This window comes from Indicator indicator, chromosome 5 (assembly GCF_027791375.1).
Source record: "Indicator indicator isolate 239-I01 chromosome 5, UM_Iind_1.1, whole genome shotgun sequence".
NCBI lineage: Eukaryota > Metazoa > Chordata > Aves > Piciformes > Indicatoridae > Indicator > Indicator indicator.
Genome location: NC_072014.1, coordinates 13,425,123 through 13,452,079, shown reverse-complemented (window position 1 = coordinate 13,452,079; position 26,957 = coordinate 13,425,123). Strand labels below are relative to the sequence as shown.

Sequence of the window (26,957 nt, the reverse complement as noted above, 5' to 3'; positions counted from 1 at the left end):
CCCGCCTATTCGTCCCTCCCCAGCTGCGCCTGCGCGCCGACCGCCAAAGACCCGGCCCCCACCCGCTGGGAGGTGGCGGTGGCTGCCATGAATGCTGGGGGCTCTTTCCGTGGGCCGTCTGGTTTCGCGCCACCGCTGCGCTTCGGGCAGGCCGCCGTCTTCGGGCAGGGTAATGCTGCTGCTAGCCTGTCCTTCGTCCCCGGGCCCGCCACCGCCGCCTTCGGGCCGCCCTACGGGCTAGGCCAGGCACCGGCCTTCACGGCAGCGGGCAGTGGCGGGGCCTCGGTGGGAAACGCAGCATTCAGCTTCAAGCCACCCACCAACCTGAGCAGCTTTCCTGTGTCAGGCGAGGCGCCGGGCGGCGGAGCCTTCGCAGCGCCCGAGTTCCGCTTTAAGGCACCCGAGAGTGCTACTGCTTTCAAACCGCTGACGGGCGGCGACGCGGATAAGGGCCCGGCCTCTTCGTCCGCCTTCACGTTCTCGCCGCCCTTCGGTTTCGCTCCCGAGGCGGGCCCGGAGACAGCGGCGGGGGGACCCTTCTCCTTTTCGCGTCCCGCTACCGCTCTGGGCCGGCCGGAAGAGAAGGGCCTGCGGTCACTCTTGGAGGAGCCGGTGGAGCCGCCGTCCAAAGGCCTTAAGCGGAAGGAGGAGCGGGAGCAGTCGCCGCGGAGAGCGGCGGCCGGCGGGCGGACAGCGGTGGCGCCACCGGAGAAGCGAGCGGTGCTGCTGAGCCGGCCCCGCGGCGGAGCGCTTTTCGGCCGGGTGGTGGAGGAGATGTTGCGTAGCCAGGGCCGCGGGCACCGCGACCGCGGGGACACCGCCGAGGCCGAGCGGGGACTTGCTGAGGAGTCGCCGCCAGTCGAGGCTCGGGACCCTCCCCGAGAAGGTAGGCTGAAGCGGGGGAGCCCGGAGACATTCCACCGGCCGGGTGTCACTTTGCATTCTCAAGCGTATGCCTCCTTCTCTTTACAGATGCTTCCTCTGCCACCCCTGCACGCCGGGCTCGGGGCAGCGAGAGCACGGAGAGTCTAGGGATCCTCCCCCCCGGCGAGCTGACAGCCATCCAGTGCAAGAACGTCCCTGATTATCTCAACGACAGGACAGTGCTGGAGAAGCACTTTGGCCAGTTTGTAAAAGTCCGACGGATAATGACTAGGCGCAGTAAAAAAACGGCCATTCTCCACTTTTTTGATCATGTGAGTGTCGTGAACGTTCAGTACAAGACCAGACTTAAATCCTAGTGCTTGGAATGGGTCTGGCTCTGGTGAGAAGTGCAGCCTTGCTTGGTAACGTGGTGTGGTTTTCACCTAGGGGGAAGCTTTGTACCATGGGCACTGTGCTACAGACAGGGATTGAAGGGTTGTGAGCTGCACCTAAAAATTGGTAACTGCCTTAGCTCAGTGTGGGTTTAGCTGCCCTTTTAGCATCCATCTCACACCAAATGTGTCTTTTTCTGTTCAGTGCATCACCCAAACATGAGTTACATCATTGCTACCTTTGTGCTTAGGCTTGGCAGGACTGAGGGTCAGGCAAGTTCATGGGATCTCTGCAGAGTGACCTGCTGACTGCAGGCATTGCTGTTATTTATGTCAGTGCTGTGAGGTGTGCTGAGGAGCTGTTTCAGAGACTGTTCTTGTTATGCTTTATGCTAAAAATATGTCTTTCTTGAGTGCTTTAAGCTGGCTGTCATGAATAGCAGCAATTTTTGTGGACAGCTGCAAAGTCCTGCTGTTTGTGTGTAGATCAGAAATTTATCAAAATTGGTGAATGTTTCAGTGGCAAAAACTGCACTACACATTTTGGTGTTGTGATACTAATAGATTTTAATGTTCTGCGTTTGTTTTCCTTCAGGCCTCTGCTGCTCTTGCCAGAAAAAAAGCAAAAGAATTGCACAAAGACATAGTAACATTTTGGCAGAAGAAAAAAACAAGTAAGTCTGTGTTTCCAGATATGGCTACTAGGTGATACCTAACTGGCATGACATCTGCTCTCTTCTTGTTTCTTGATGGACAGAGGTCCATACAAAGATCACCTCTATAGTAGGAATATAGCCGCTTCAGAAGTCTGTTTTTGTTAGTCACTGTTATGTGCACAGAGCTTCTGGGAACATTGAAGGTTATTTTTTATTAGAGGCATAAAAGTAGTTGCTCTGTGTTTGACAGGACATCCAAACTAGTTCAGTCTGTGGCAAAGAGTAAATAGGCAGGGGATGGGGAAAAGAACAGGATAAAGCATGTAATTGCTTACAGAATGATTTCTCAGCCTGAGAAATCCCATGGCTCAGGACCCCTGCATGACAGAACGGATATCTTAGCCCTTGCAGAATTTTTTCTTGGGAAGTTACCTAGTTGCTTTTGTAAGTTGCTTAAACTTCCAGCATCCAGGATACTGTCCTCTGGTGTTGAAGAAGTTTTAAGCGAGTGACTGCAATTCACAGTAGGAAGCTGTACTGTTTGTTTCTTAAATTCCTATTGTCTAAAGTATTTTCCTTGATCTGAGTCAAAATACTGTTTCTGCCATGCAAAAATTGCTGAAAGACACTTGAAATGACAATGTAGCTTTACAAGAGAATTTAGGAACAATTTATGCAGATGTAGAGGAGGATTAAGGTGCTGTTAACTTTATGCTGCCATCTGGAAGTATGAGGTTCTTTGGGAATGTAAGAAAACCCAGTTTCAAATTTCTCACTGCCTTCTTCAGAGCATGGGCTATGGGATGTCAGTTTCCAGCTTTCAGGAAGGTGGTGTGAGAACTGAGTTAAGGAGTAACCTGGACTGAGTGTCAGTGTTGCTGAGGTTGCTGTTCTGACTATCAGCAGTTACAAACTGCTTGACCACAAAGGGAAAAATTTACACAGAACTGAGTGTAGAAGTGGGAAGCCAGGAATCCAGACTCTGCTTGGGATTATGGCAAGAGCTGTGAATGCTGGCAGTTCACCTCCAGGTGAGTGTTTGAATTGTCAAGTGCTTTTCTTTCTTTAGCTTTGAGTGCTATGTGTGTACCTTTGAGATCTGAGCCTGGGGATACACTTCAGTGATCAGCAAATGAATGGTTCACCGTGGCTTTGACCAACCACAAACTTGCCTTCCAGAAAACAAACAGCTGTAGAGTTGTCTTCTTGAATTAACATCTCGAAGCAGCAGCTGTAGAGGTGCCTGTTCATCCTTGTCATTTTATTGTGGTGTTAAAGCTATAGAAACAGGAATGGCAGCATCAGGATTAGATATTAGGAAATATTTCTTCACAGAAAGGATTATGAAACATTGGTATGGTCTGCCCAGGGCAGTGGTGGAGTCACTGTCCCTAAAGCTGTTCAAGTGGCTTGTGGACCTGGTGCTTAGGAACATGGTTTAGTGTTGACTCTTTAGTGCTGGGTTGGACTGGATGATCTTCAAGGTCTCTTCCAACTGGATGTATTCTGTGGTTCTAAAATATCTGAGAGAATTTAAGAAACCAAACTGGTTGAAAATTTATTCATGAGAGAAGAAATTCTCCCTTTCTGCAAGGTATAGGTGACATGCCAGCCTCAGTCTAAGCTTGGGGAAGTGAAGTCATTAAAATGACAAAATGTATATCCTGTAGAGTGGATTATATGCCAAACTTGAGAGAACTTAAAATTTGGATTATGGTCAGACACTTCATTTACTAACAATCTGCTGACGAATTACAGTTACTGATAAGTGGTATTTCATGCAAAAATACTCTATATGCAACAGTGAAGCTGACTAGTAATTGGTAGACTTATTCAGTACAGCTTCTAGTGCAAGTTGTCCTGGAAGTTTTGCGACAAATCCACGACTCTTAGATTTATTTTCTATTAGTGTTTTTTAATAAACAAGCTGCTCAACTTCATCCCCCTCACTCTTAAGAAAGAATGGTTGGTTAAACTGTTTGGCAAGTATCTGGCTTCATGTTTGTAAGTCATTTCAGGTCCAGCAAAAAGGGAATATCCATCGGAGAAGAAAGCAGGTGAAGATGAGGGAAGGCAAAGCACTGAAGAGCAAAACTATCAGCATTCACCTCTTCGAAAACCTTTAGTGAGGTCCTCTGCCAGCAGTGTCATGTCTGGTAAAAGGTATGTATGCTCCTCTGGGAATCTCATCAAGCAGGGTGCATGGGGAAAAAGGATGCAACCAGCACCAGAACAAGAGGACACAGTCTCAAGCTGCGCCAGGGGAGGTTTAGGCTGGAGGTGAGGAGAAAGTTCTTCACAGAGAGAGTGGTTGGCCATTGGAATGGGCTGCCCAGGGAGGTGGTGGAGTCACCATCCCTGGAGGTGTTCAAGAGGGGATTGGACGTGGCACTTGGTGCCATGATTTAGATAGTCATGAGGTTTAGGGTGACAGGTTGGACTCAATGATCTTTGAGGTCTCTTCCAGCCTTCTTGATTCTATGATTTCTATGATTCTATGATCAGCATGTGCCAAATAGGCATTTTCTTGTCAGGGAGTGTGATTTCCCCCATCCTTTCTGGTTTGTCTGAATTGCAGGCTGATAGATCTCACACTTCAACAGAAAGATACTTCTAAGTACTTATTAGGGTCATTTTGGTCTGCGTATTTCTTTTGGATAGTTTGTTTGTAACTATCCTGACTAATAGTGAGGCATAATGGAATTGAATGAAACCATGCACAGCCATATTACAACTAAGTAGCAAAGACGCTGTTCTGTGGTCATGACTAAATGAGTTTCTGAAGTGAGTAGTTCTATTTGTAGGCAGCTACAGTTTTGTGGAGTGAGAATCCCCTTTTTAGAGTAGCTGGTGAGTTTGTGTCATCATCTTGTTTCGCTTTGAGTGATGGTCTTTGTACAGGAGTCCTCCAGTTTTGTGTCAGTCACTGAAATGGCAAGGTTGTCATCTTTCTGTGGCACATTAATGATGTGCCTAGTTTGACATGTGTAGTCATAAAATTAGTAATATGTTGTGAAGGAATGAATGTTCCTTGGTTTCAAAAGTAGTTTGTATCTGGGTCCTAGAAAACATTTTAATAGCCTCTGTTGTTATAGAGAGCATTTGTTTATTTCACACCAAACTGCAGGCTAGATTTAAAACACAGGCTGCTCTGTCATAGTGATGCAGAAATGCTGCAGCAGCCACCTGGTTCTTCATTCACACCTAGTAATGCCCTTTCTGTTGCACAAAGGTTGAGGCATTCATTGCAATTGAGAATGCAATTGAGAATGCTTGGCACTGATTTAACCAGGGTAACCCCCAGAGCTAATGTCAGCTCGTAACAGCCTTGGTACATCAATGCATGTGTTGTTTATTTGACACATTGCTTGTGAACAAGTAGTCTTCCTAACAGCTGTCCTACAGAACAGTGAATTGATGAAGGCTGGGCACATGTTAGTGTATTACTGATGATAAACCTTTTTTTTTTTTTTTCTTCAGTTCTCCATCAAAGAAGTCTGGTCTTCGGAAGGCGCTGCAGTTTGACACAGATCTCTTTGATTCTGGTGCTGAAGGCCAGAGCTTAGAGGCCTTGTCATCTCTTGGAAACCTGGTAGGATTAGTAGCTGAAACCTCTGAAGAAAGATACCGTCTTTTGGACCAAAGGGACAAAATTATGCGGCAAGGTAATTACACAAGCTGATGTGTGACATCTCCTTGTTTGCTGGGAATACATGTTTGGTGTCTATTGCAAAGTTGTTGTGATATTATGGAAATGGCTTTAAATTGAGAGTCTGACACAGAGCAGTCTGTAAAATACTCTTATGTTGTATGTATATGTTAATTTGTTGTAGAACACACACACATTTGATTTATTTTTTGCATATGCATATTTCTTGTGGAAAGGGAGTAGCAGACTGTTCATGTCCTGTGAAAGAGGTTGTGTATTGCTGCAGGCTTTTGAAGAAAGCTACCTGAAGCTTAATCATTTTTCTGAATTCAAACTACTGCACAGATGGCAATTGTTTCAAGACCTGGCCCTTTGTTTCACAGTGTTGGGCTGTAAATCCTTCCGTCCTGCCCCTGCTGTTTCAAAACTGTCCCTACTTGTAATTTAAGATCTTACTTTTAATACCAACAAATAGATTTCTCATCTGTTTGGCAAGCCATTGTGAAATTTCCAGTGCTTAGTTAGGACACAGAACACTGGGTATCTTCTAGAGGCTTCAATCTTTTTAGCAAAACTCTCAGTACTCAGGTGAGACGATAGGAAAAACTTCATCAGTGGAGTGGTGCAACCCTGGGACAGCCCTCAGAGTGGGGGAACCCCATCCTTGAGCATTTCTGAGCACAGCAAGGTGGGGGTGCAGCCTTGCTCTGAGTAGAGGAGAGGTGGGATGAGGAATCTCTAGAGATCTCTTTCCACCAGCTTTTTTTTTTGAACTATTGTCTTAGCAATGTACTTCTTGACATTTGTCCACTGACCAATGTATAGGTATCAGCTGAGACATCTGGTGTGCCTAGGGCTGTGTTGACTAATCAGTGTAGTGGCTTGTCATGAAAACAAAAGCAAGATGCTAAGTGTTTGTTCAATTTTTTTTTTTTCCTTTTAGCTCGAATAAAAAGAACTGATCTTGACAAAGCAAAAACTGTTGTTGGCACCTGCCCTGACATGTGTCCTGAAAAGGAGCGGTACATGAGGGAGACGAGGAATCAGCTCAGTGTCTTTGAGTTGCTTCTAGGATCTGACAAGGTACAAGCCCTCTGTATGCAGGGGTTGTTTCCAGAAGATCTTTTAGCTTGCTCCTTATGATAAAGCTGTCAGTGTTGTTTAGTTGATTAGGGGGTTAATTCTGGTGGAAAAAATCATTCATGTCTTGCAATTCCTTGTAAAACAAGAAGGCTTTGGAATTGCTTTTGCACTCCAAATAATTTATTTAGCTACAGACAGGCTGTATTTGGTTTGGGCTGAGCTGGAGTTAATTCTCCTCAAAGCACCACACAGGCTTTTAGAACTATAGTTCTAAAACTATAGGGAAGCAGTGTAAATTGTCTTGAAGGTCATGAGTTTGAGATAAGTCAACACTTAGAATCTTGTCATGAAAGAAAATAAGATACATTTGCTATTGTAGCAGAATAGGCCTGGGCTGTTAGTGTGAGCAGTGGAGAAACTCCTTTAATAGTCTGCTCCTCATTAAAAGGGATAGATGGGATGAAATGCTCTGTACTCCTGAAAAGCTGAACATATTCCCTGGACTTAGGTTCTTTTCTCCACATCTTGCAGGTAGATCATGCAGCAGCAATCAAGGAATATAGCAGGTCTTCAGCAGATCAGGAGGAACCTTTACCCCATGAACTGAGACCCTCTGAGGTGTTAAGCATGACCATGGACTATTTAGTGACAAACATCATGGATCAAGGGGAAGGAAACTACCGAGAATGGTATGACTTTGTCTGGAACAGAACTCGTGGCATAAGAAAGGTAAGCACTAGTGGATGGAGATGTTGGGTGATAGAAAGAAAAAGATCACATTAGACTGTCAGAAGTGAAGCAAAAAGTGATTCAAACATTTTGAAATGCAAAGTGACCTGAAGCATAGTTGAAAGGAGTTGTCTAAAGGTAGTGACAGTTGATTGTGCTCTTCAACTGCAGTTTAAAAATCCACGCTTTGCTTTCTTTATCATTCTGGTTAGGATATTACCCAGCAACATCTCTGCAACCCACTGATGGTGTCTCTGATAGAGAAGTGCACTCGCTTTCATATCCATTGTGCCCACCACTTGTGTGAAGAGCCCATGTCCTCCTTTGATGCCAAAATCAACAATGAAAACATGACTAAATGCCTGCAGAGCTTGAAGGAGATGTATCAGGACCTGGCTAACAAAGGGATTTACTGCAAGAGTGAAGCAGAGTTCAGAGGTTATAATGTCTTGCTGAATCTCAACAAGGGTGATATTCTCAGGTGGGAACAAATGATGGCCTTTCCCACCCCTCCACCCCCTGCCGACCGTGCCTCTGGGAAGAATTGTAAATATGGTTAAGTCCAGACAAATCGTGATGGAAGTGAAGATCTTAGCTGCAAAATTTTGTTGCCAGTGTACTCTAGTAATGTTTTAGTTGAATTTTGCAATAGATCTTCTTTTAAAAAGTGTATTTTTAAGGAAAGAAGCTTTTTGTTTTTAATCCTTCAGTAATTCACTAGAGCTTCTGCAGGTAGTAAAAAACCCAACCAAAGAAAAGTGAAATCTTCACTTCTCAATCAAGGACTTTTTGTCTGCAGTAGAACTAAGCATTTGGGGGCTTTTCTGATCAAGCTCTTAACTTCCTTTCTCCTTAAACCCTGGAGCAATGTACCTAAATAAATATGTCAATTACACAAGCATCATCAGGAGATTTTTGATCAGTAAATTATGCTTTGAATTTAGTTCACAGCTCTTTGTTTTGTACAGGAGTTGCATGTCTAGCTTAAAGTTCCTAATTTTAATTCAGTTTTGTTACAGGTTTCTATTCAGTTGTGATTGTTACTGTTGAAGCAAAAGGTTTTGTCTCTCTGTCTTTTGTCTCCACAGAGAAGTACAGCAGTTTCATCCAGAGGTTAGAAACTCTCCTGAAGTTAGATTTGCAGTTCAAGCTTTTGCTGCATTGAACAGCAACAACTTTGTGAGGTTTTTCAAGTTAGTGCAGACAGCTTCCTATTTGAACGCCTGTCTCTTACATTGCTATTTCAATCAGGTAAGAAAAAGGCAGATGGATTTTTATTTTTTGTTTCCCAAATGTTAATGAATAAAACTCTGGAACTTTTGGGAGGAAATCTTAGCAGAAAAATTGGTAGTTATTTCTTCAGAAGCATTAAAAATTTATGAAGAATCTTCTGTTGTGACATAAAAGAAAAATAATAAAATATTCTTAGCTCTGGGTGGACCACTAGATGGATAAAGAACTGGCTTGATGGCTGCACCCAAAGAGTGGCTGTCAATGGCTCCGTGTCCCAGTGGAGGCCAGTGACAAGCAGAGTCCCTCAGGGATCAGTCCTGGGGCCAGTCCTGTTCAACATCTTTGTTGGTGACATGGACAGTGGCAGTGAGTGCACCCTCAGCAAGTTTGCTGATGACACCAAGCTGTGTGGTGCAGCAGACACGCTGGAAGGAAGGGATGGCATTCAGAGGGACCTTGACAGGCTGGAGAGGTGGGCACAAGCCAACCTCATGAGATTCAACAAGACCAAGTGCAGGGTCCAATCTGGGTCAGGGCAATCCCAAGCACAAATCCAGGCTGGGCAGTGACTGGCTGGAAAGCAGCCCTGAGGAGAGGAACTTGGGGGTGCTGGTGGACGAGAAGCTCAACATGAGCTGTCAATGTGCACTTGCAGCCCAGAAAGCCAACCAGATCCTGGGCTGCATCAAGAGAAGTGTGGCCAGCAGGTCAAGGGAGGTGATTCTCCCCCTCTACTCAGCTCTGGTGAGACCCCACCTGGAGTACCGCGTCCAGTTCTGGAGCCCCTATTACAAGAGGGATATGGACATGCTGGAACGTGTCCAGAGAAGGGCCACCAGGATGATCAGAGGGCTGGAACACCTCTCCTATGAGGACAGACTAAAAGTGTTGGGGCTGTTCAGTCTGGAGAAGAGAAGGCTCTGAGGTGACCTTATTGTGGCCTTCCAGTATCTGAAGGGGGCCTACAAGAAAGCTGGGGAGGGACTTTTTAGGCTATCTGGTAGTGACAGGACTAGGGGGAATGGAATAAATAAAGCTGGAAGTGGGGAGATTCAGGCTGGACATGAGGAAGAAGTTCTTCACCATGAGAGTGGTGAGAGCCTGGAATGGGTTGTCCAGGGAGGTGGTTGAGGCCCCATCCCTGGAGGTGTTTAAGGCCGGGCTGGATGAGGCTCTGGCCAGCCTGATCTAGTGTGAGGTATCCCCGCCCATGGCAGGGGGGGTTGGAACTAGATGATCCTTGGGGTCCCTTCCAACCCTGACTGATCTATGATTCTTTTTTACAATACACATTACTTCCCCTGAAAATAATTGGCAAGCAGAGAAGCAGGCCTGAGACCTTTGCAAAGGAAATACTAACCTAGAGTTCCAGAAGCCCTTGCAAGTTTTGTCTTCTGGACAAGAACTAAACAGGGTTATGCTCAAAATGAGTGGCATCAAAGAGGAGCAGAAGCTAAAAATCAAGGGCATAGAATTTAAAAAAGAGACTTATATCTGAAGAGTTGGTTGTTCGCATATTTTATGATGAGTACTAATTTCTTTTAAACATGGTTTTCATGTTTTATAGTACACTATATAGTACATCTTGGAGTCTTTAAACTTAGTAGTTATGTGGCTTGTTTTTTCTTCCCCCAGATTCGTAAAGATGCTCTCAAATCTCTGAATATTGCTTACACTGTGAGTACCCAGAGGTGTACAGTGTTTCCCTTGGATCACCTGGTCCGCATGCTGCTGTTCAAAGACAGTGAGGAAGCAAGTGATTTTATAAGTTACTATGGCCTGACTGTATCTGATGGGTAAGTGTGAAGGAAAGGGTATCCATGCCTTACCTGCCTGCTGGTGTCAGACTGGTGTTAGCTGAAGCATTAATGTGGATGGGCTGCTTCTGCAGTTTGCAACCAGGAAAAGATAACAGGCTGAAGGTAGGGGGCTGGGTTCTGTAAGCAAAGTACCAGCATAGTGATGAGTGCCAGCTTTAATAATTCTATTCTTATTACTTTAGTTATGAGAAGTTCATCAATTTTGCATCTTTCTCTCAAGAAATGGGTTTTGTATCTCTGTTACTACTGTGACTTCCCACAATAGCATTTTTGCACTGGTACGTCTTTTACTTGGTTTGATAAGATGGCAAGGGATTTCGAGAATCAAAATTCCTTCAGCCCTCTGGAAGGCAGTGAAAAACGAGGTAAATGCTTCCTTCGAAAGAGAGTCTGCATTTTGAGCTTAATCTGCATTGGGCTCTGGGGACTTCCTCCCTACAGAGATATGTGGATAAATTGGTAGGGAAAAAAATACATGTTTAGGTTCTTGCTTTGCAGTTGAATTGTAGGGAAAAAAATACATGTTTAGGTTCTTGCTTTGCAGTTGAATTGTAGTAAGTTACACTCTGCAGGTAGTGAGGATACAGTCCTGCTTCACAGGAAACTGGTGTTAGGGCGTTTCATGTAGGGTGAGATGAAGTCGAGTGTGCAAAACAGTTTTCAGAGGATGTTGGAGGCCAATGGTTTGCAGATCATAGTGTCTGCCATGGAAGTATGTACGATCTCAAGAGACCGGAAGGCAAAAACTTGAGCATGGCAGTTAAGAGTTCTCTGTTTGCTCTCAACATTTTGTTTTGAAATAATATATTAGCCAGGCTGCAGATGCCAAGATTGGAAGAAGATTGCAGCTTGTAAAACGATGTCTGCAGACCGCCCTGGCATCTGTCATGTGGGATGTAGGCTAGGTAGAATGTATCTATACGCAGAGGACAAAGGTTAAAAGGATGAGGAGACAAAACAGTTCAAGAGGGTGCCCAGAAATGTTGCTTGTGCTCTGTTCTGGAAGCACAGCCATGAGGACAATGCTTTGCTTTTCCTGCTCAGATTCCAGCCAGAGATAAAAGCCCAGGCTACAGGGAGCAACCCTGAGCATGCAGGGCCTGTCTTGCTTTGCCCTGCTAAGCTGTCCCAACTGAACCTGTAGGTTACTGGAGCTTTAAGGATATTTTTCTGGCTTTTGTTTTTCCCCAGTGTTTATGTGGAGCTGAATCGCTCAGCTTTTCTGGAGCCAGACGTACTGCCCAAGCCACACAAATCGCTTTATGTCAGCCAGAAGCTAACAGTCTCAGTTGGGGAAGTTGTAAATGGGGGGCCCTTGCCCTCAGTGCCACACCATGTGCCTGTGTCCAGCTTCAATGGACAGAACAAGTACACAGGTGGTGGAAGCACCTCTGCGGATCAAGCTAGTAGTAGCCAAAAATTCAGCATGGAAGCAACAGGTAAGAGCAAATGTGTATTTTAGCTGTTGCTGAGGAATACGCTGCTGGGTCAGCTCTGTGACTAGTTTTATTTTATAAAGCAGAAACTGTTCTTGCATCATAGGGGTTTAAATTGTATGGAAATTTGGATGTAATGAAAACACATCATAAATTAAATGTGTATCTTTAAGAAGCAACCTGATTAACATATGTGTCCTGATACAGGAAAAGCAGTAGTAGAAACGAGTGTAATTTTGCCAACATCAGTGAAATGCCTAGTGGTTTGGCTACTTTGGACAGCCACCTCCCTTTTCAGTTTGCAGATTTTGTATTGCAATTTTTGTTCCCACTGTGTATATGATCACGTTGTCTTTGTTGTAGGTGAGAGGACTAAGTGTCCTACCATAGAGATAAAAAGCCTTCTAGGGGCTAGACAGTCTAGGGGGAGGCACAGGATATCGTAATTTTGTTATCCATCCCATAATCCCTGCATCTCCCATATAAGCAGACTGCACAGGCAGTTGTTCCCTTTTCCCTTGCCTCCCTTCTCCGTGCGTTGGCGGTGGCTATCTCAGGTTTGCGGGGGAGTGTGGTTTTGTTGGCCTTGCAGTGTGGCTGGGGCCTAGTGTGTCCAGCTTGGGGCAGGGGGCATTGAACCTGGCAGGCCTCTCGTGGTCGGGGACAGTTTGGCCTACTCAGGGCCTACTGAGGCTGAGTGTGTGGGGGGAAGGTTTTGGCCTGGTCGAGGCCTAGTGTGGGGCTTAGCTGTGGGGGACTAAGCCAGGGCTGATTTTGAGTATGTATATAACATTCATATTAGTACAAATTTATTTATATTTTTAACTTTAAGGCAGTGAACTTCTTTCAGAAGAGTTTTGCTTTTATTTGTGACTAACCTGCTTCTCTTAATTGTTCTATTCCCCCCCCACCCCTCAAGAAGGAAGTGCAGAAAGCAAAGGTGTGGATTTAGATACTGCAGCAGTAAGAGTCCAGCCCCCACCTCATCTTCTGCCCTCGCTGTTACCTCGCCAGCTTGTGCAAGTGCTGCCTCCTGTGCAGGCAGTCTCCCAACCTGCCAGACAACCTGAGCCTCTCACTTCAGAGCCTCAGCCTCAGTACACAGACACGGTAAAGAAATTTGAACCCATTGTGAAGTATTGGGCAAAGATCTTTAAGACAGAATGAAAGCTGTTCTTGGATAGTTTTAGTTTTCCACAATCTGGAAAGTCAGAAAGTGATTATCTTTGACTTTGAAGGTAAACTTTGCTGTAGTGAACAGTACCGAGGGAGGTATTTGTTAATGGTATGTATTTCAAATAAGGCATGGCCAAGTTTCTTCTTGTGGATATAAAACTTTTAATGTTGCCTTTTGAAGGCATAACCTGTGTATCTGCTATTCCACTTCTTCTTCCTCCCACACATGTTTAGGTATATGCTAATGGTTAACCCATCTGGGAGTGTCTCATTGCTTTGAAAAGTACAGCTGCCATGTTCTACCTAAATGTGGGTGCATTTCAGTGAAGATTAGACCATGTCATTTGCAGTAAAATCAGCTAGGATGAGGAAAAACTCTCAAGTGAGAAAATAGGAATAGCTCTCAAAATTCACTTTTCTTAGCTATTATTTCCTAACTTGACATGTCCATGTTTTACACAGGAAGCTGCTTTTGTTTCTGGACTGGTTTTAACCTTTTAGATAGACTAAAATTTCAGTCTGTTTGATAATTTAGCTTAGTCTGTAAGTAGAAATACAGATGGTGCTGCCAAATACAGCCAGTTCAACTAGGCTGAAAAGCGTTGTTCCCAAGTCATATGTATGCCCAGGCCATCCTGAGTGGGACTGTTGTTGCAGGACTGCTGAACTGTGAAAAGTAGAAGAGTTAGACATGTAGCTTCCACTTCCCTTTGCACTCCTCCTTGGTGCCATGGAAGCACAAACCACTGGATCTTCACCCCGTTTCTGTGTCCACTCTGGTCTGCGTGTGTTCAGCGGTATTGAGCTTTGTAGTTTTCCACTCTTCTGTGCTTCCAACAATCACACTCTGCTTCAGCTGCTTCTTCTGCTGTGTTGTAGGACATTGCTGAGGTGGTGGACGGCCTTGTGCATGATGTCCTCGAAGGAGAGTGCAGACAAGTCAGCAGCGCGGGAGTGGCTTATGTGACTGCTGCCATCTGGTAAGCAGTGTTTAATTGCTGGTACTCCTGAAGTCTGTCATCAAAGCTGCAGTTTGGCATAGCAGCACCATGTATCAACGTTGTGAAACTAAGCAAGGCAAGGTCTGTAGTGGAGATAGTCATACAACTGAAGGAAAAGTAGATCTTTCCTCAGATGTCTGCCACTTCTCTGTTACACCCCAGCTAGCTTAATGGAAAGCAAACATCTGCAAACCTTGCCTTGTGTGACACCACTGCTATGTGTGATGTGGAAGGGAAGGTGCCTAAAGTGGTACAAGAGGAGTAAGTTGAGATCTGATTCCCTGCTTCAAATAGCACTTCCTCTTCTATGCAGAGAGAGTTGTCAGAAACTTGGCTCTGTGACCAATGCAGTGTTAATGCACCTGTGTTTTGATTATTGCTGAACAACATGGAGTCAAGGTCTTGTTTCCCACTCTGAACTGCTGTGAGTAGCCATGGGGTATGGAAGAGGCTGGAAGGGGTTGACCCAGACTGACCTGTGTCCAAACATGTGATGCCATGGTCAGCATTAAAATGGTTAGAGAAAGAAGGTTTTCTGGTTTCCACTGTGGCAAGGATATGCTTGAGAAAAGCACAGATATGAGGCTTTGGATGAAAATTTTTAGGCTTTAACAAGAGAATTTCTGGTTTTGCACAGCACCTCCGAGTCCACTGTGGAAGAACTCATCAATGAAGTAATAGGGGAGATCCTCAGACAAGTGGCTGGAAGCGTGCTTAATGCAGAACGGGAGCGTGTCAGAGAGGAGAAGCGCAGAGTGGAGGAAGAGAGGTGAGTTGCTGCTTTTGTTGAGGGGCAGGGTGGGCTGTATACACCCTTAGGCAACCAAACCAGAGTTTAGTCCTTGCTTGTGTGCTCAGGCTTTTCTGTCATGCCTACAGCATGCAGTTTGTCGCAGCTTCAACTGCTCTAGAGTCATGCAGATAGGCTACCCCTTCCACCTTCTCGGGTGATCTGCTAGTTAGTATTTTGGTAACCTCACTGAGCCACTGTGAAAATTGTGGGTGGGAATTTTGGGAATTTTTATTCACCCAGAGCTTCCTGAGAAGGAGATGCATCTCAGCCCTGCTGTATGCAGGAACTTTTCCTGAGTGGGTGGGCTACTTGTCTATAGCTTACTGAAGTAAGAATAAAATAACCCCATTGCTATCTGTATTTTTTGAAGGAAACCTGGCTCTGTGAAAAGCCGTTAATCTTTAGGGAGAGAAACCAGCTAGTGGGAGCTCAGTTTAGGCAAATAAACTGTTTTGACACTGTGTAGCACTTGGGTGTAACTGCGGAGTTTTGCCAGTGTATATTTTGTGGAAATCTTGCGACTTTTGTAAATCTTCTCTCTGTTGTTCCAGGCAAAAGCAGGAGAGAGAACAGTTAATAAAGCAGCTGAGCCAATTGGTGGGTACAGAGCTAATGGAAGAAGTAATCAAGGAGAGTATTCAAGAAGCTTCAGCCAATGAGTTAAAGTAAGTACACAGAGTGTATGCTGTATGTTGCTGTAGGAGGCTTTCCCTAAGGGGAAGAATTTGTCAGGGAGTGGTGGGCTTCCTGCTTGGCCTTCTCCAAAGTTCTTCAGTAAGCTACTTTAAAGAGAGTAAGTTTGCCTGATTGCAAAGCAGGCTGCCAGTTTGCAGCTGCGCTGTCAGGCAGTAGTGGTCCTCCAGGGTGCAGGGAATAGAGGATTTGTCTCAGACAAGCCTGCCCTGTGCGCTTATCTTTCTGGCTCCCTTATACTTCAGCTGTGGACTCTCCTGTAGACCTTTCTTTGGAAGCCCAGCTCAGCGTAAAGCCTGAATGACTTGACTGATTACAGGTCTTATTTAGAAGAGCCATAGAAGTGTGGAAAATCCCTCCCACTTTGCTAAGTGTGATGGTCTTCCCTGTGTGCACCTGAGCTAATGGTAGGAATTTGCTGCAGCCTCCACTTCATTAGAGGTCTTGGTTTGTTTAATTTTGAACCAGATGTGCGTTAGAAAGAGACCGGCAGGCTCGTATTGCCCGATGTTCAGAAGAAGTCTGTGGTCATGTCATGGAACTCTTTCTGGAGGATGAGATTTTCCAAATTGCTAAGGAAACCCTTCAGGAGCTCCAGTGTTTCTGCAAGTACTTGCAACGGTGAGTTGCCTCCTTGTGACACAACTGCTTTTCTTGGGAGCGTTGACATGTAGAATTCTTTTTGCTGTCATTTCATCTCCACTGCAAGGGTAGCCTTACACTCTTATTACCAACTTCTAATAAGTTACTCAACTGTATTTGGGTCGAGAAGTACACCACATCAGAATCAGGCATGGTAGGAGATTTCACCTTCATTCTGCCTAGAAAATTGTTGTTTCTCCTTGTATTCTTCCTGCTGGACACTTGTTTTTCTGGATATATGTGAGATGTTCAGTGGCTGTTGTGGTGCTCCAAGATGGAGAATCATTTCTCCCTGCACTGTGCTGCCCCTTGTAGCTGCATTTCAATATCTGAAGGCGACCTACAGGAAAGCTGGGGAAGGGCTGTTTAGAAGGGCTTTTAGTGACAAGATTACAATGGTTTTAAACTAGAGCAGGGTAGATTTAGGTTGGACATCAGGAGGAAGTTCTTAGCAATGCAGGTATTGAAATACTGGAACAGGTTATCTAGAGAGGTGGTGGAGGACCCATCCCTGGAGACATTCAAGGCCAAGCTTAATAAGGCTAAGGCCCTGAGCAGCCTGATCTTGTTGGAGATGTTCCTGCTTACTGCAGGTGGGTTGGGGAAGGGACCTTTGAGGGTCCCTTCCACCCTAATGCATTCTGTGATTCTGTGAAATACAGCCTGAGCCTGCTGCACTACACACAAACACACACCACCTCGTGCTCACCCTTGGGCAGACTATGACTTTGTCATAGTCTTTGAGAGGCCTATGTGGTCTGGAGAGCAAAGATGAGAAAAACTCTTTAGAGACTAAAAATGTTACTAATGTGACCTATTTTTCTGTTCCCTCTTAAAGGTGGAGGGAGGCAGTGGCAGCTCGAACAAAGTTGAAACGTCAAATGAGGGCATTTCCCGCTGCTCCCTGTTATGCAGATCCCAAAAATCAACTGGAAGCACTGTCCCCCAGTGCTGAGTGGCCTATAACCATGGAGAACTTATGCAAGAGAATTGTAAATCTGGGACATGGAGGAAAGCTGGGGATTTCTTGCACGAGGTAAGGATGTTTACAGTGACAGCAGTTGACAATCTGATTTTTCAAAGGTAGTTATAAGGCTCTCTAAATCATCATTGTAAACATTAATGGTTGTGCAAAACTTTGTTCTCAAATACCCCCCAAAAAGACCTTTTCTGCACAAATGCCATGACAAAGACTGCAAACCTAAAGAAAACTTTCTTCTATTAATGACATCTCTCTAATGAGATGTCTGCAGTACTACTTGGGTCTTGGTGAGTGTTTCTTATATTTGGTTACATTACCTGGTTTATACCAAAAATTACACCCAAGGATCTTTTGTTTCCAGATTGAATCGGCTGAGAAACAAGACAGTGCATGAAATAAAAGTTCAGCACTTCTACCAGCAGTTATTAAGGTATGTTGACATTTGGTCCTTGTTTTCTTTCTAAGTAAATTATAGCAGAAATGCCAGACATCTCAAAAACATCAGTGAGGCAGGGGAAATCATGCTCAAATGTCCACTTGCAGCTTGCTTCTGGGAGTATTTTCCAGATAAGGGAAACTGGAAGATAAAATCATGAAAGTGATCATATTTCTGTGACCTGGTTGATATTAAAGGGTTTTTTTGTACTTGGGTGGGGTGGGGGTACTGAGGGAGAGAAATAAGTGAGCTGTTACCAGCCTGACTTGTGGCATTGAGTGCAGCAGGAGGTCTGCCTTCTCATGACTCACCATGTACTTCAGTGACCAGTGTGTTTATGGGAAGCAGTGTGGAAGTGAAGCAATACATATATGGTCCCACAATCCCCAAAGTAAGGCTCATGTAACAGATCTAGAAGCTGCAGTTCTTGAAGGCATCTCGTCTGTGGTGAAGACGGTGGGCATCAGATCTAAAGAATTTGCTCTGATGTTGGACCGTTTGAACTGGACAGTAGCTACTGGCAGTATTGTAACTTGCTCAAAGCAAGAAAAGCGTTGCCAAGGTGGGAATGAACACCAGAACAGGTCTTTTCACCAACTTCTGTCTCTGTTTAAGTGATTTAGCATGGACCCCCCTGGATCTTGTCTCGTTGATCACTGAACATATTCCAGTTCAACAAGAACAGGTCTTTTGGAAGGTGCTATTGGTTTTGCCAGATGATGAGGAACATGCAGAGGGTGATCCCAGCAGGTAAGTAAAAGAGTTTGAGACCCTTTCTCAGACAGGCAGTGAAATGGAAGGAGAGTAGTAGTATACAGTCTTTGATGCTGTTGGTTGGTTTGGTTTTGTTTTGGTTTTTTTGCACCACACCATGTCAAGTTTGCCAGTTTATTTTTCTTTCTCCAGAGCACTCTAAAGAATATAGCTGTGATTTATTGCGGTGGTCTGTATCGTCTCCTGACATTGTTCATGGAATTAATTTTGCTCATACCAAAACCAGAAAACTTGTCATGAGTAGCAGTATAGATAATTTCAGGACATTTAATTATTTGAATATATGAAGTTTGGGGTTATGATAGATTATGATGTCTTAGAGGTGTCGGTGCTAAAAACCATTAAAATGCCATTTTGTTTTGGAAAACAAAAACTCCAAAAGCCCACCTTTTTTTTTCTTTTTTTTTTTTTTTTTTTCCCTAGGGTACTGGTAGATTGGTTGAAAGCCAAATTTATGGGAGACAAAAGCTGGAAGGAAAATGCTTCACACAGAGAAGGCAGAATTCGGACACTGACATTATATCACTCTCCTGGCATGCAAGGGAGCAAAAGTGCTCAAGTCAGTGTGTGTATAAAGGTAGGTGAAAACAATATCATGATACCAAACAGACCATAAAAGCAGGGTGTACTCTTTTCCAGTGCATGTTGTGTGGAGGCTTTTCACACCAATGGGTCCTGCCAGATGGAGGGAGGTGATACTGGGAGGGATGTTATTGAAAAGTTGTGAAAAAATATGGATTTTCCCCGTTTCCAGTCAACTGAGTAAATACTTGCCTAAATACAATGGAATCGTTAGAACCTCAGTCATCTCCAGTTCCTGGTGCCAAATCAGGTGCTGAAGTACACTTTTGTGTTTAGATGCATCCAGTAGATGCAGATATATTTGTCTGTCTTGCAATTCGTCATCTTAGGATTTGTAGAGCTGGTAACAAACATCAATGCCAAATGCTAATGATAGTAAACTGCATGTGCCAGTATGAAAACAGCTTTGTTTAGCTACATTACTGTTGTCATCTTTATAACTTGTATAGGTGGCACATGGTGCATTGTCTGACTCTGAACTTGATACAGCTGAGACTCAAAGAGACTTGCTTGGAACCAGTGGTCTCATTCTTCTCCTGCCCCCTCGAGTTAAGAGTGGAGATGTGGTGGAAGATGATGTTTATTGGCTTTCAGCTTTGCTACAGCTGAAACTGTTGCTTCAGGTGAAACCTTTTCAACCAGTAGTTCCCCTGGTGGTTCTAGTCCCCTGTCAGGAAGATGAGGCCACAGAGAAAGAAGTGGAAGAAGGTATGTAATTAGTTCTGTCTTGGAAAAAACATCTGAATGTTGTGGGCTGCTCGAAGTAGAACTGTTTGGGCTAGTGCAGTCTCAAACACAGCTTCCAGTGACGGGCAACACAATACTTTTCAAAACTCTGCTAGAAATGCAATACTTCTCAAAACTCTGCTAGAAATTCAGAGACCTGAAGAGAACTAAGCAATATGGAAAGAAGTGAACTTTCTTTTGGCTTCCAGTTTTTCTTTGCACATGGCATTTGATCCTGAGAGTCTATGAGGAAGGATGGAGGAAATAATGATGCTGTGAATATATGTGGAGTGTGAGATTTGATCAGAGCAAGAGATACCCATTTGTTCTTTCTCTGTGTATATGGTGGGTTTTCCTGTTTTTAAGGTTTGATGCTGCAGGACTTGATTTCAGCCCAGCTTATTTCAGACTACATCATTGTTGAGCTCCCAGGTTCTACCAATGACTTAGAAGGCACCAGAAGGGTAAGAACAGCAACTCATGTGAAGAGATTCTTGACTAATTTACCATTACCCTTTCAATTACTAATACCTTGTAAGGAATTGGTACCTTCTCAGTAGCTTAAATTGCAGCCAAGTCTTATGTAATGGGATTTTTTTTCTGCTGAAGTTCCTGTTACATAACTTTTGTTCAAAAAGCTCTCTTGCCATTTTTTTCACATACTTGAGTTTGCCAGAGTGGGGATTTGCTTCTTAACAGTGACTCCAGCATCAGCCAGAATTATTCAGAAACGACGTATTTCTCCTATTCTTCCGTTATTTGTGACTCTTCTGTTTTAACTCACTAGAGATCACTGGCACTTGCTACATAAAAATAGTTTCAGCTGTGCAATACTGAAAACTGCACTGAGACCAAAATATGTGGGTTACCAAAATGCATTCTTGTCTGTCCTGCTTGCATTGATCAGCTAGCAGGGGGTACAGTTACTGCCTGACAGACGAGTGCTAGTGATGTTGCCTTTTTGGGTTTTGTACCCTTAAGCTCTCAGTCCTAAAATGCAAAGGACCCTTTGAAGCTCTTCTGGCTGTTGTGAGGTCACTCAGTATTATTCCATCTTGGTGGATGAGACTTGGGGATGCTTCTGTTCTCTCACATATGTGAAGGAGGATTATACAGATTTCCCCCTGAGGGCCTCCAAACACCAGCTTCTCATCTTGCCCTTCAGTTTTCTGTGTGCTTGACAATAGTAGCCTGGGGATTAATCAGAACTCCATAGTGGGAAATTGTAAGTCTAAAGTAGTTTTTGTGAGTCACGGCAGGGTGGTTTGGAGAGGTGGAAGAGAGGGTAATGGCCAAAAGCAAGTTAAGTTGACTCAAAACGAAAGTAGCTCCAGTTGTGTATTCCCTTCTCAAGGTGTGTGAAGAAGGTGCCTAAGAAAGAAGGTGAAAACAAGAGAAGCCCAGAGTGATGCTCCCTCAAAAACCCTCACATCTTGCATCTCTGCAGTTCAAGGACTGCCAGACATAACTTCTCTGGGTATAGTCACCCTGGGCTAGTTTCTGTGAATCTGCTTATCTTGGCTCAGATAAGATTTTGGCATCCCCAGTATCCTGCAGCAGTTCCACTGTGTGACTGCACCTGTCATGAACAGCCTCTTTCCATCTGTTCCTGAGCCTAATGTACGTGAATTTAGTTTATGCCCACCTAGTTGGAGAATCACTGTTGCAAATACGGGGATGATGATAGCTAATTCATTTGTATTTTGCTGCATTGTAGCTTGGGTAGTCTTACATCAAACACAAGGTTGCAGGATTGAATCCTTTGTGATCTGATCACTGCAGAGCAGGTTCCAACCACTCATGTTTTGTGTCACAGATCTCTGCTGCTGTGGGTTGGCTGATTTCCCAGTGCCCTGACTCCCTTGAGCTTTGCAGTCAGACCCTCCAGGAGTATGTTGAGGATGGGATTGACAGTGAATTTTGCAAGCGCTTCTACCATGACTGGAAGGAGAGGCGTTTAGCTGGGCTGCCATCTCAGGAGCCTGGAGTCATCATTGAGCTGTACAACAGCGTGCTGCAGTTTCTTTCAGATGTGGCATCCTCAGAGCACCTTTGTGACTTGTCTTGGCCTGTTACTGAGTTTTCAGAGCCTGGGGGTAACAAACGGTTGCCCCACATGCAATGGAACATGCCTGAACACCTGGCCTGGCTGAAGAAGGCTGTGCTGTCCTTCCAGATCCCGTACCTAGATCTACCTCCTTTAGGTGGTATGTACTTCATGTTGAAGTATCTTCTTGATGTCATGTCATTCTCTGAGATGTCTGTGCCATACTGAACTGCCAGCCTGTAAGGTGAGCAGTTTGGTTCTGTCACAAATTGTTGCAATTTACATTGTTGTTTTTCCGTAGCTCCTTGGCTTCCTGTTTGCCGCATGATTTTTCAATATGCATCTCAGATTGCTAGTTCTTCCCATACTCAACCGCTCATCCAGTCTCAAGTGGAGAATCTGCTGAGTAAAACTTACCAGAAGTGGAAAAACAGGACATCTAGGAACTCTGATGACAACGGACCTTCTGTTGATGAGATCCCTTGGGATGATATCTTGGCAGTCTGCATTGATCATAAACTGAGAGACTGGAAACCACCCAAACTATCTGTTGCTCCAGGTGTTGTGTGTCCTCCTACAACGTGGATGATACTTCTTGCATAACCATATTTAATAAATTAACAGTGGTGCCTTTACACGTGGCACCAAGTGATACATAGCAGAGAGGGAGTGAGCTATGATCTTGCTGCATGTTTCTATGCATCTCTCTTTTCTTTGGGGTCTGTTTAGTGTTGACTTAAATTGAGGTTGTGATGAAATTTTTTTTCTCTGTGTGGCCAGAGTCTTTCAGCCCTCTTTTTCCAGTAAGAGGGGGTTTGCATTCAGCTAAAGGTCAAGAGTTGGTCCCTCAGAAGTCATATAAGCTCAGGTTAGATGAGATGGTAGGCTGGCACTGTTAGTGAGCACTTCCATGGATTAATGAAGTTTGTCTTGGATTGTGTGTTTTCAAGTGTGTGGGTTTTTGGGTTTTTTTTAGTGCCTTGTATGGCTCTTTTAATAAAATGACTGCTTAACCCACTAACCTTGGATGCAGTGTTTTAGTCTTTCCCAGTAACCTGGTGTTGTGTTGAACAATAAATCAGCTCAGGGAGACTCCTTTTTACATGCAGATTACAACCTAAAGCTACTTGACTGTGAACATGTGATTTGTCTTCAGATTGGCTGTTCAATATTGAGCTTTTCTTCTGAAGTAATAAAAAAAAAAATCTGTTGTAATATTAAATGCTGGGTTTGTTCACAGAAGCAGTAAGTGAAGATGGTCAGATTCGTGTGTACTTCTTCAAGGAGCATTTGAAGAACTTCATTCTCCCTTTTTCCTGGGAACAAGCCAGACTGCGCACGCAGGAGGAGATCCGGCAAGGCCATGAGAGGTAAGGTAGCTGCTTGGGACTTCCTGGGGGAATGGTATTCAGCTGTCCACCAGAGCTGCTTGGTGAACTCCAGAATATTGCTTGTGGTCTCTACAATCAGCATACAGTGCCATCACAATGCTGAAAAGCAGTGTGTAGTGTCCTCCCAGCCTATGCTTGTGTACATCTCCTTCAAATGATGGGCAAGGGTGTGCTGAAAACAGGTTGCATTTCTGCAGGGCTACTCAGCTCTCAAAGTGGATTGCTTGAAGGGTGCTTGAAAGGGAGAAATTCACTTTTGCCAGAGAAAGCACTGCTGGGACTTTGGAGGTAGACTTGTACTCTGGATGCACAAAGCACAGAGGAAAACCTGTGTAAGGCTGAGGAAGAGCACAGGGATAAATTGTGAACGTGCCCTTCATTTAATACTGCTGCCTGCCTTATGTTCACCCTCTGTTGCTACCCACCTGCCAGATTAATTACATGGTAGATAATTTGCAGATTTACTCTTTGGTAATTGCATGATAATTTTGCGGTGTTTTGAGTTCCGAGAAGAGGCTCTGTCTCCGGCTTGCGGGAAGATGGCAGGGAAGTCCCACGGATAAGAGAAAATGCTAGAGGCTGAGTGGGCAGAGTGCCTTAGAGCTGTGTGATGTTCGAGTATTGGAGATCTTAAGAGTCTAGCTCACTTCCTTAGCCTTGTTCAGAGAGAAGCCTGTCTCTCTTCCCTCTTGGAAATTTAGTTGCTTCTCTGCTGTCATATTTCTTCTGAAAACCCATGCACAGGTGGTGGTATGTTGGACCCCAGTATGAGGGAATTACGTCTCCAGTTGATCAGTTCTGACTTGCTGCTGTTTCCAAACTTCCAGCCACCAGGGAGGAGTCAACATGTTCGTGACAGTTTGTGCTTTTAGTTGTGTTTGGTTTTTTTTTCTTTCCCCGTCTCAGGTCAAGGGTAAAACCTCCCAGCTCTTTGAAGAAACTGTCTAGAGTCTCCATGATGTCAGGTGAACATGGTTCTGGCATGAGCATGCCATCAGGTCAAGAAAAGAGCATTCCCAGTGCAGATGAATTCACAGACACAGCCTCAGCCCAGGAGCTTCTCCCAGAGCGTCTGCTGGCACAGTTGCAACTGGAGAAAGTAGAAAGCAGGAGGTAAGCTCCCAGAGCAACATCATCTCCTTGCAGCTCTGGCTCAGGGTCATAAACAATTTCTAACCTGTATGTAGTGGGATGTTGAAGCCAAACAGTGCTAGGAAACATCTTAGACTCTCTCTGATTTCATCTAATTTCATCAAACACATCAGTGCAGTGCAGATGCCTGCTAGCTCCTGCTTGCATCACAGGACCAGTCCAGAACAGTAGAAATACTTGGAGCTTTGAGGAACAGTTGGAAACTGTAGGCAATCAAGCCACCAGAAGTAAAGCAGTGCAGTGTGTGCAGTAGTCCTGTGTCCTGCAGTATCACAAATGTCTATCAAGTCCACTTTAGGATGTCAGTTCGGTGCTCGTAGCAATACAGATCATAAAGCTGAAGAGCTTTTGTAGTTAGCCCAAGGGTTTCATGTCTCTTCTGTTTTCCCCATCAGTTGGGTGGCTTCAGTCTGTGTGGTTTGTTTTTTTTTTTTTTTTTTTTTCTGTATCACAACTTTCTGGGATGGATTCTCATCATAGCAGTAGAGTTCTGTCAGACTGTGTTGGAAGTGACTGAACGTGAGATCCTTCTTGCAGACACTTGTGAACGCAAAATTCTGGTGGTTAACTCAGTGGTTACAAGAACAAAGCCAGGGTGCAATCTGACTGGTGCCTCTTCGTCTTTCTTGTCCAGGTTTGAAGAACAGTTGCACCGATGTCTAGCTGATGACATTGAGCCCCTTGGTGATTTTGTAGGTCTTCCTGTCTACCTTCCCCAGGCTCTGATCTCCACTCCAAATGTCAGCCGTCCATTGAGGAAGAGTCCTGTGTCATCTGCTCAAGGGGTAAGAAATCGTGGTACTGAGATTTAACTGTGGCTCTGAAGAGTACCGTTGCCAAACCTGCTATAGTTGCAGGGAAGTTACCCCGGCAGTGTGAATTACCTTGGTGTTGGACAGACTTGGGAAATAAAGACTGGCAAAACTACGCCTTGGAAATCATTTTGCCAGGGAAGGGAATACTTTCTGCATATCTGGGATAAGAATTCTTCACAGATACTAATACTTCCTGCAGTTGTACCAGCATCCTTTGTGGTGCTGCACTTCAACTTCGGGAATTGCTGTTGTGGGTCAGCTCCCCCAGTTAAAGGAAGTCTAGGGACAGAAACAGAAGGACGTGCTGGTTTTGCCTTCTCTCCACAGGAATGGGGGGTGCATGGTTTGTAAAAGTGGAGGAACAGCCATTGAGCTGAGAAGATCTTTGTTGGTATTGGGTAACGCTGCTTTCTCATCTCTTCCTTCTGCCCAGGCTGTGAGTCAAGAGGGATGCAAGCTTTTGGTGGAAGAACTAAGCCCTACGCTGTCAGACAAACTGAAACATTTGAGACAGCTACTCAGAGCAAACCAGGAGGGTGAAGTTGCCTCTGAGCTCCATCTATCTGCTCTGGTGGACATGGTGGATATCTGAGCAGAGCTATGTGTGCAGACTAAGATCTGACCAATTCAGATCTGAGTGATTGAATTCCTGAGCTCCTGGGGGACATTCCAGAAAAAGCAGCTGTTCTCATGGGAGAAGAACACAGAGTAGATATGGGGCCTGGGCCCTTCTTGTGTGGTGCGTCATTGGCTCACTCCTGCTTAGGTTGGGCTGGTCTGAGGCTCTCTTCTGCTTCCCAGGCATGGAGAGGAGTCAGATGCTTTTCTTGGGAGGCCTTAAATTGACACTTGGTGGTGATTTTTCTTTCTGCCAGCTCTCATTGTGAGTAAATATAACTTCACCGGGGAGAGCTATAAGGTAGCGGGGGGACCCTTAGAAATGCCAGAGCAATTGCTTTTCACAAATGCAGTTCCTGAGATGATATCCCACCACTATGCTTGCTTGCTTCATCCAGAAGGGTACCTTGCAGCAGTGCTGTCGTTTGAAGTTGCAGGTTGCTGCCCAGGAATGTCAATATTGTTGCTTTCAAGCTGGTGCAACACTTGGCTCTGTTTTGTACTTAATGGTGCTCACTGCAAATGCAAAAGAAGTTTTGTGCTGCTGGCACAGTTTTATTGTATCGGATACTCATGGTGTTCAAACCAGATGAGTTGCTTATCGTACAGGTTAAATGTCGTGCTGGAAACCAGGACACTTCCTTCAGTCTTCAGTAAATAGCTATGTAAAAATAGTTTTCTTTTTTTGGAAAAGCAAAGTACCTGCCTTCTCTGTATTTAAAAAGCTGTGGCTATGGAAGTTGAAAACCTGTGGTTTTAGTTTACTATTGGTCCTCAGTAACTACTGAGAAGATACACTTCATTACAGAACTAATTACACAAGTAATTATTTTTTGTAATTACAGTATCTGCTGTTTGAGATACACTTCTGTCTAGAGAAATAAAATTAACGTAGCTTTGGCAGTAAACACTGATTATCTTGCCTGCCAGATACCAATTGTCCAAGTCCTAATTTCATTTGAAATTCTCAGTCCAAACCCATTGCCTACCTTCCACAAAAGGAATTTTATGGTGGTTCTGATTTTTTTTTTTTTAATAGCATTTATGTTGTTTCTCTTAAACCTAGAATAGTAACAGTAGTTTATTTCTACTTGATATGAAATTAAACTGAAAATAAATTCATCCTCCATGTATTTCAGGGGGGCTGAATTGTGTTAATTTCCTGTGTATGCTAACTGAAGCTGGTGTGCTGCCTCATGGCTTTACCTGAGTCTTGCTGTTCTTGGTTTACCTAGAATTCAGCTGTGAAAAACCAAAAGTGTTCTGG

The 26,957-nt window shown here is 44.5% G+C and overlaps 1 protein-coding gene across 1 annotated transcript; it reads left to right on the top strand.

Annotated features, from left to right (window-relative positions):
* The first annotated feature begins 87 nt into the window (after window positions 1–87).
* On the top strand, window positions 88–26,957 carry MCM3AP (minichromosome maintenance complex component 3 associated protein). The gene is made up of 28 exons (XM_054380864.1): window positions 88–886; window positions 973–1,196; window positions 1,852–1,930; window positions 3,931–4,075; window positions 5,393–5,577; window positions 6,505–6,644; window positions 7,176–7,373; window positions 7,586–7,854; window positions 8,462–8,624; window positions 10,242–10,402; window positions 11,618–11,865; window positions 12,782–12,972; window positions 13,918–14,018; window positions 14,677–14,808; window positions 15,384–15,497; window positions 15,994–16,146; window positions 17,006–17,203; window positions 17,511–17,579; window positions 18,201–18,335; window positions 18,783–18,936; window positions 19,391–19,649; window positions 20,034–20,131; window positions 21,484–21,874; window positions 22,016–22,273; window positions 22,955–23,084; window positions 24,012–24,218; window positions 24,892–25,042; window positions 25,506–26,957. The coding sequence occupies exons 1-28, from the start codon at window positions 88–90 to the stop codon at window positions 25,662–25,664; spliced, it is 5,511 nt and encodes a 1,836-aa protein (XP_054236839.1). The 3' UTR covers window positions 25,665–26,957.